Source organism: Trypanosoma theileri, assembly GCF_002087225.1.
Source record: "Trypanosoma theileri isolate Edinburgh chromosome Unknown TM35_Tth_38_V1, whole genome shotgun sequence".
Lineage (NCBI taxonomy): Eukaryota > Euglenozoa > Kinetoplastea > Trypanosomatida > Trypanosomatidae > Trypanosoma > Trypanosoma theileri.
Window position 1 is genome coordinate 157,138 of NW_021639880.1, and position 9,451 is coordinate 166,588.

General features: G+C 46.5%; 2 protein-coding genes across 2 annotated transcripts; both read left to right on the forward strand.

The window, feature by feature from the left end:
- Positions 1–338: 338 nt before the first annotated feature.
- On the forward strand, positions 339–5,927 carry TM35_000381520 (uncharacterized protein; the record flags this gene model as incomplete). Its single annotated transcript, XM_029029566.1, has 1 exon — positions 339–5,927. One exon carries the CDS (start codon positions 339–341, stop codon positions 5,925–5,927), a length of 5,589 nt encoding a protein of 1,862 aa, XP_028879143.1.
- A 2,154-nt stretch (positions 5,928–8,081) lies between these two features.
- On the forward strand, positions 8,082–8,945 carry TM35_000381530 (surface antigen protein; the record flags this gene model as incomplete). The annotated part of the gene is made up of 1 exon (XM_029029567.1): positions 8,082–8,945. The coding sequence occupies one exon, from the start codon at positions 8,082–8,084 to the stop codon at positions 8,943–8,945; it is 864 nt and encodes a 287-aa protein (XP_028879144.1).
- Positions 8,946–9,451: the final 506 nt, after the last annotated feature.

Consider the following 9,451-nt stretch of genomic DNA (forward strand, 5'->3'; position numbering starts at 1 on the left):
TATATATATATATATTAGAGTGGAGATTGCGAGGAGTGAAGTGCAGGTGCGTGTGTGTATATATAGGCTAATACAAAATAAAGAGAGGTGGGAAAAAGAGAGAGAGAGAGAGAGAGAGAGAAAAAAAAAACAACGCAAACAAACAAAAAAGAAGGAAAGAACGTATAAGGTTTAAGAGAAAACCCCTTTTGTACATACACCCATTCATTTACACTCCCGGTGAAAGAAGAGAGAAACAAAGAGAAGAACAAAGGAAGAAGGAAAAAAAGAAAAAGAAGGGAATTACGAAGAAAAAGAGAAAAAAGAAAAGAAAAGAACAAAAAGAAGCATTATAAGCCATGGCAGCACGAGTAGCCTCGCAAGTGCCACCGCGGCAACCCCCACAATCACAATCACAACAACACCAACAGGAACCGAATATGAGTTTAATATATCATCAAACCATCATCCCAACACAAAAGATTACTCACTGTGTAGTTGGCACCTTTACTCTTCCAGGGGCGACGGATTTTGTGGTGGTGCGGCACGATACACTTGAGCTGTGGACCCTGCATGTGGATCAAAACACAGCGGAATGTGTACATAGCACTCGTTTATTTGCAAACATTTATCAAATCGCTGCAGTGCCAACAGTAGCGGCAGCGGGCATTCATTCCACAAGCGGTGGTGGTGGTGGTGGTATTTTAGATTCACCATCTAATGGAGGTATGAGCAGCAGCGGCAATAATAATAACAATAATATTAATAACAACAACACTATTGGTGGTGGTGGGAGTGCGGCCCTGCAACGATTAGCTGTTACTTCTGAAACGGGATGTCTTGTTTTACTTCGTTATGATTTGGATGAACGTCCAGCTCCTACACGTCTTATGCATGATCCAACAACATTGGAGAATACAGATCCATCAGCAGCAACAACAACAACAACATCATCGAAATCATCATCTATGGTGACTTCATTACGTGGAAAGTTTGTTCGTGTGAGTGAAATGGCACTTGGTCGTAGTGGGGCACGATTGACTGTACCAGGAGCGAGATTGGCAGTGGATCCACTTGGACGTGCCGTCTTCGCTACGGCGTTAATGCGACTTAAAGTTCTCATTCCACTCCGCAAACATGATGATTATCATATGAAACCCAACAGTCTTGGAGAGTTTAACAGTAAAGGTGTATTGCAAGATAGTGTGGATGATGATTTACTACTCTCTGGTGGTGTTGGTGCTGGTGGGGAAACAGACGGTAATGCTGCGGTAAAGCGACGACAAACTGTACGGGATGTTATTTCATTTGGTTCTCCTGTTGAAGCTCATCGACAGACGATGATTTTCTCTCTTTGTGCATTAGATGGAGCTACGGAAAATCCAACCTTTGTAACACTAGAACAGGAATTACCAGAGGCACGTTCTTCCACATCATCCACAGAAGAACATGGAAATAATGGATCATCCAATACAACAACAACAACAACAACAACAACAACAACATCTGGAGTAGCAGGTGGACGGGCTTTCTTACGTGTTAATCCAGGAATAGGACAACCCTCATCTCAAACGGGATCTACTTCATTCACCAATAACAATAGCAGTCAACAATCAAAACAGCTTGTTGTCTATGCCTTTGTAGCTGGATTACGACAAGTACAACGTACACACCTTGTCTCTGTACCTGCAACCGCACATCGTATCATTGCAGTACCAGCCGCTCCTTTTGGTCCTGGCGGTGTACTTGTTTGTACAGATTCTGAAATTATTTGGTATGATCTATTACCACAGTTGCATGGTGGAGGTATTCTTGGTAATAGCACCGCCTCTGGGGCTGCTGGTAATTCTTCTTCCTCCTCTTCTTCTGGTTTATTACCACCAGGGGTAACACCACTTTCACTTTTCAAGACTGCCGCACCATTTCCACGCCGTGATGATTTTCGTGAACACTTATATGATCCAATGATCATATCACATGCAATGACTTGTGTACGAAATGATTTTTTCATGTTATTACAAGATGATCAAGGTGATGTGTTTCGAGTTAGTCTTACACTTTTGGATGTTCAACGCTCCTACGATGCCCTACGGGTTGTACAGCAACAACAACAACAACAACAATTTCGTGGATTTGGTGGTTTACCACCACCACCTATTACTGTACCTTCACCGTTAAAACTCACATACTTTGATACCATTCCACCCACAACGACAATGGCACTTTTTCGACGTGGTTTTATCTTTGCTGCAAGTGAGTCTGCGCATACACATGGTTTATACAAAATCGTAAAAGACGGTTACCGAGAAGAGAAAGAATATATTCTATCAAGAATGCGGATGGTAGATCAACGGCATGGAAGTAATCGTCAGGATGAATATCTTGTAGAGGATAATAAAGGTATTTCCACTACTGGTGATACGGCTGTTCCTGCCATGGTGGAAGATAATGGGACTTCTAAAGATGCAATGCCACCTCCATCTATACTGAGTAAAGGTGGTCCCTCTGTTCTTCTTCCACCTCCTTCAACATTACAACGTCCATCAAAACAACAGCCACATCATAGTCGTGTGGTACCACTTTTTTTACCTCATAAGACTCTTCGACATATGATGTTATTAGAAAGTTATCCAAACACTCCGGCAATTACCTCCTTTGTTGCATCTATTCCACATCAACAGGAACATGTGGATGAAGATAGCAATAAAAATCAACGACATCAACAACAACAACAACAACAACAACAACAGCCACATGTGCAAATTGACGCATTGGTGGGCCGTGGTTCTGACAGCGTGTTATTACATGCTCGATACGGTTATGCAGCTCGGTTAGAAAGTTCATTTACACTTCCGGCAGTATTTACTTTTTTAACACCACTGGCCTCCTTAACAGGAATGCAACAACGGTGGCGTGAGATGCAGATGGAAGCCGCAAAGGCTACTAGCGGTAATAACAATAGTACTGGACATCGCTACACAGGGAGGAAGGCACTCCGATCTTCTGCAGGTGTGTGGGACGACAAACTGCTGCTCTCAACGCGGCAAGGTACCACAGTGCTTTCGCTTACCTTGACCGGGCAGGTAGAACCAGATACACTCTCTGGATTTATTACATCTGAACACACTATTTGTGCTGGATCGCTGCGACACGGGGTGGGGTATGTACAGATTACACCAAGTTGTATCTCGGTACTTCCTTACCGCTCTGTGGCGCAACTGCAACAACAACAACAACAACAACAACAACAACAACAACAACAAAATAATGAAGATGTTGTGGCTTTACCAGTTGCAGAAGGTGTAAACTGGATGCATCCACATGGTAAACGCATACTTGCTGCTGCTGTATCAGGTAACACAATGGTGGTTTCCTTCACTCAAGCAGGTGGTATTGCCAGTTTCGATATGGGTATGAGTGGAACAAGACTCCAGCAATTGGAAGCCATTCCGTCATTTCCACACGCCCCAGCCATATCGTTGTTAAATGATCCTAATAATGAGACAAGTACATTTGGTGTAGCGTCACGTGCAGCATCGCTGTCATCGCCAACGTCCTCGTTAGCAGCCATTGCTACAATTAGTCAGGAAGTATATATTGTAAACCCAAAAAAATTACGGGAACCACTTGAAACGATTCGCTGTACTGCAGAGAACAATAATTCTAGTGGTACTGTTGAAGCGGGACCTGCTATTGTATCTGTACTTTTAACTTATCTTGGTAGAACAGGTGGTATGAGACGTCTTTTTTGTTTTATAGGGCATATTGATGGGACTGTTACGCGTTGCGAACTTGATACTGCCACTTGTAAAGTGATGAACAAAGCTGTACTCACATGTGGGAGTGCGCCATGTCAGATGATTGCAGGTGATGGGGAACGTGTCTGTTATGTCCTGTGTGGCGAGTTTAACTGGCGCTGTGATGTTCGTGATGGTGTACCCAAAACAGTTCCATGGCGTTTTCCTTCTCCTCAGGCTATGTACGCATCTTTCCGTCGACCACCGCCTTCTCTCACAGTTTCTGCTTCTTCTACGACAACGGAGGTGAAGGTTCCAAGTGGAGCGCAGGAGGAATTAGTACTTGGTGTTGCTGGTAACACATTATCATTGTTTGCCGCACAACAGAGTGGTGGAACCAGTACGGCGGAAACATCGCTTGAATACAGTTTTGGTCATACTCCCTTGTCTGTGGCGGGTCGTCGTCTCCTGCAGCACCCAACGCGACCGGAGTATCTGCTGGTTGTTGGGACTGAGCATCGTGGATACGGTGTTGCTGCTTTACGACGTGCGGCATCTGCTGCTGCTGCTGCTGCCGAACAGCATCAACATCGACATCAGGGTGAAGACGCCGCAAGTGCCTTGGATGAAGAGGGCGGCAACAAGAAGTCAAATACTACAGTTCCTTCTAGCGGGGGTATCGCATTGGACAAGCCTCAACGATCGTTAAATTACCCTAACCACTACGTCAGCACGTTGCAGTTGTACAATAGGCGGACCGATCGACTTGATCCACCCGTTTACTTCCAGGAACGCGAAGCCGTATTATCTGCTGCAGTTGGCAGTTTTGTGAAAGACTTTGGGCGGGAACCAGTGGTGGTGGTGGGATGTGCAGAGAACTATACTCATGGTAGTGGGTGTGGAGTTGGTGCGTCATGGACCCAAGGTCGTCTGCGTGCCTTTCGCTTTGTGGTGAGTCACTCAAATCTCCCAGGAGCACCTGGTGGTAGTTCCCCCACACTGCGGCTTGAGCAACTGCATGACACCCTCATCACGGCATCAGATAGCAGTAGTAGTGCAGATGGTACCTCTGAACGTGCATCACCGCTAATGGACTACCCATCCGCACTGCACATATGTGTGGAGGTTGGGCTGCTGTTTGTGGGTATGAGTGCGGAGAGTGGATTGCATGTGTACGCATGGGGCCAGCGACGATTCCTGCGCAAGCGACGTTTGCCAAATGTACCTAGTCGTATCACCTGCATTGAGACCGTTTTTATCACCCCGCCTGGTGCCGCAGCAGGTGGTGGTGGGGCCTCATCTGTGTATGCATCAGATCTTTTCCGCTGTGGTCCAAATAGTACACTCGCACGAGAACGTCGTCTCCTTATTGTCTGCGGTACAGTTGACCAATCATTGTTTATCGCCACAGTGCACCCTGGTGGTACTAGTACTAGTACTAGTAGTAGTGGTAGTGGTAGTGGTTCTCTATCATTTCTGATGATGATCGCACGTGACAATGTCCCCCGCAGTGTGACGAGCATTGCCTGCCTCGACGAGCGCACCTTCGCCGTGGCCGATCGCTACGGCAGCGTCGCCTTCCTCCGACTCCCGCCCAACACACGTCTGGATATTGCTGAGTCGCTCTCGCAGATGTCAGAGGCGGAGTTGGCAGAGACCATTCGCTACGCGGCAACACGGCAGGGACTTGACGAGATCGCCCTCCACCACACCGGCCAACTCGTCACTGCACTACGGGCGCATGAGTATGACCCCAGCGCCGGTGCCGACCCTGCACTCGCGCTACGGATGCTCGTGTACACAACAGCACTTGGCGCAGTGGGGGTCTACACACCCTTCGTGAGGGAGGAAGACGCGGTGCTCGCAGCTGGTCTCCAGCCGCTCATCGCAGCTCACATTCACTCCATCCTGCACGATGGTGGGAGTGAGCACCCGCCATTTATTAACGCCGGGCGAATGACGGGGGCGAATGCGAACGTCGCCCACGGCCCAGCGCACCACGTGGTGGAGGGTGACCACGTTCAGATGCTACTCCGCGCCTCCACCTCGCTCTTCTCAACGGAAGCGAAGACGGAAGTGGAAGCAGAGCTTGCACGGCGTGAACGGGCAGAAGCGGCACAGCGAAGGGTGCTTGGGCTGCCACACCGTACCTGGCCAGCCCTCGCAGAGCTCGTCGCAAAACAGCGTGCACTCGTCACCCTTCCACCATAAATGAAGGTATATATGTATAGCAAGGGAAACGTACATATATCTATATACATTGAACCACATACATTCTTTGTCCCTCTGTCACTCTCTCTTGTTGTCCGTGACTGCGTCTGAAGTAAGAAGATAGAGTGAGGACCGGACAAGTGGTAGTAAACTCTACCCCTGGCAATAGTACATGTTAATGTTTTTGTTTTTGTTGTTTTTGTTGTTGTTGTTGTTTACATCCAACAGTATTTAAACAAAACAAATGAGCTGATAAGGAAGAGTAGAGAATGGAAAGAATGAATGAGTAAAATTACTGATGAGAAGACTGGGAAAGAAGTGCTCACCGAAATCAAGAATGATCTGTTTAAATTGTAATGTGTGCACGTGAAGTATGCGTGGGCTGTGTGCAACAACAGCAATGTGGATGCTTGGAAGCTTAAATGCATGAGCATAGTAATAATAAGAATAGTTATTAATAATAATAATAAAACAGAAGAATAGCGTGAAGGCCTGATCAAGAACTAAACGGTGCGGTATCGGCGAGATGGTGTTATCGTCTTTGGCGAGAAATGCATACTTACACAGTTACATGTACACATGCATGATAAACGAAAAACATAATGTGTCACTCCCGTGTAGGTGCTTAACTTTACACGGAATGAGTTTTCTTTCTCAGTACATATTTTTTCTTTCTTTTGCCTTTCTCTCTCTCTCTCTTTCTCTTTCTCTCTGTATCTATCTATATATATATATATATATATATATAGATACCCTCTCTTCTTCTTTCATCTAATTAACCATTGACCACCCAGTTGTATCTCTGGCCTCATAACACATGGCCGGGGTTTAAAAGGTAAGCTTTTTATTATTTTTTGCTCCTATATATTCAGTTTAACGGCTAAAAGGAAAGGGACGCGGTAATATGCATTTGGCAACAACAAAAGGTATATAGGCTCCCGTGCTACTCCTTCTCCTCTTGCTACTCAGGATCAACTGTACTGGGGCGTCCCCAACTTCAATTCACACTGCTTCACTAAGAGACCATATTCACACCAAGAACTCCATGCGAACATTCAGGGATGCATTTGGATGGATAAAACTTGTTTGGGAAAGAGACCATTACTACAAGTATGAGGGTGTACACTCTGACGAAGAAAAAAAAAAGGTTCCCCTTTGGCTCTTAAACATGTAACTGAGTGGCTGTATTCCTCCATTTGATTGCTTTGATACGTATCAGGTGCACTTACCATACATTGAGGCCAACTCTTTAATCTGCACTACTATGGTCTAAGGGATAGTGGACTCATTGTAACGGTGCCAAACCGTCAGATCATACTGGGAAATTTCGAACATGATGATCATCGTAGTACATATGCGTGTGGAAGCCATTCAAACTGGGATGCACCGCAATAAAGAAACCAAGGTCATTGCTCCTCTCTGAGAGCAACAAAATGCGGAAATCACTCGGTTATGGGTTTGGTACGCTCGGATTTCTAATAACATACCTTTGCCTCTGCGGTGCCAACTTTGCAGTGTATGGTAACTTCGTGGAATAGTACATTCCTACAGACCCCTCTTAATAAATAGAGGCCTTCATAGAAACAACTACAGAATGTCGTACTCTCAACACGTCAAATGGATCTTCATTTCATCTTAGTAGTGCATTACACAATCGCGACACAGTAGCACTTACACCCAAACACAATTCCTTTTGGATCGCCGCAATCCCTCTTATCGTTCTTCCTTCACTCTTTTATACCATTATTTAAACAATATTTCCATTTCTTTTCGGATGTTATCTTTCTAAGGTTATACTCTTACGGTTAACAAAAAAAAAATGTATAACGATAATAATAATAAAAACACTTCATTCTACTACACCAAAAAAAAACAACTAAGAAAACACAAAATATACTCACACATAAAAAAAGCACAATCAGGACCAACACAAACTTTTATACAACTTTCCAACATTCATTAGGGAACTTGAATAACCCTTCTTGGTATTTTCATGTCGCTGCCCCTGGTGTGGCGCATACATGGAGAGCACTCCAGTGCCCTCTCGCACCTCACCGTAACCACCCCCTCTCTCTCTCTCTCTTTTGTTATTTCCCTCTTGCTGTGGATAGATCAAGTAAGTAAAAGCTACCCAAAATACCAAACACCAGCATAATGACAAACCACCCACACCGGTCTGCTGTAGCAGCCCTGCTGTTACTGCTTCTGGTGATGGGCGTGTCGATACCACGCGTGGAAGCCCAGAGCGTGATCATTAACCCCGCCACGCAGCGCTTCTTGGACGGCTTCGTAAAGACAATCCCGAACCTGGCACAACGGTGGGTGGGCACAGACTACTGCAGCTACCCTGGCATTGTGTGTGACACTGACGGTTTTGTGCGGATCCGGCTCAACACCATCGCAGGCGCCAGCTCCACTCTCTCCGGCCAGCTCCCCGAGCTTCGCAACAATATTGACGGTGCAAGTGTGAGGGTGCGTGAGATCAACCTGCGCGGCCTGGGGAGTGTCCGCGGCAACCTCCCGTCTAGTTGGGCTGCCCTCGTACTGCTGGAGAAGCTTGACCTGAGCATGACGGGCGTGGGCGGCAGTATCCCTGACTCTTGGAACGGAATGCGGAGTCTTGTCTCGGTCGCAATAAGCGGAACAAACGTCTGCAGGGGCTTGCCCAACTGGAAAGCATCGTCAATGCCAGCTCTGACCTCAGTGGACTTCAGCAACAACCGAATGAGTGGCGCTCTCTCCAAGTCATTTGGGAGCTTCAGCACCCGCAACATCCAGTTGGATATCAGTGGCAACTCATTCTGCGGCTGCCTCCCAGACACGTGGACGAGCACAACGCTGGTGGAGGCCGCACGCGCCGCCAATCCACAGCTGCTGGAAGCCACATGTGGTGTGACCAACAGGTGCACCTCGCAGTCAAACAGGTGTGCAGCTGGTGATGCAGCTTCTACCGTAACCCGTTCGCATTTGCTGGTGCTCTGTGTGGGTGTGGCAGCAGCACTCGCGCTGTTTTTCTGATGGGTATTAACAATGCGGGGCTTCATTGTTTTATGTGTACTATTCCTTTGTTTTTGTTTGCCTTCCTCTCTCGTGGCATGGGATAATTCCCATGATGCCTATTTTCTTTGTTTGTTTCTTGTTTTTGGTGCGCAATGGATACTTGTGCCTGTCCACCAGTAGAGGACAGTGTGCCAGTGAAATTGGACCCATCTTTAATGATATTTTATTTTGTGTTTCTGTCATCTGGGTGCTTTTTTCCCCATCCGATGCCACTTTTCCTGTTTTTTTCTGAGCGCACTCCATGACTTCGACCGTGGTGCATAACAGCTCCGGGGTTTTGCTACTTTTTTGTAATTTGTTTTCTCGGTTCTTTTGTTGTTTGTTCTACTGCGGTTGGTGGAGTGGGTGTGGGGTAGAGAGACGTGCTTGTTTCAGGACGTTGTCGCGTTGTGTCAATTCGCTTGAGAGGCAGCAGTGTCAAATGGAACACTGAGGTGTTATTGAGGAGCGGAGCCGTAGAGACC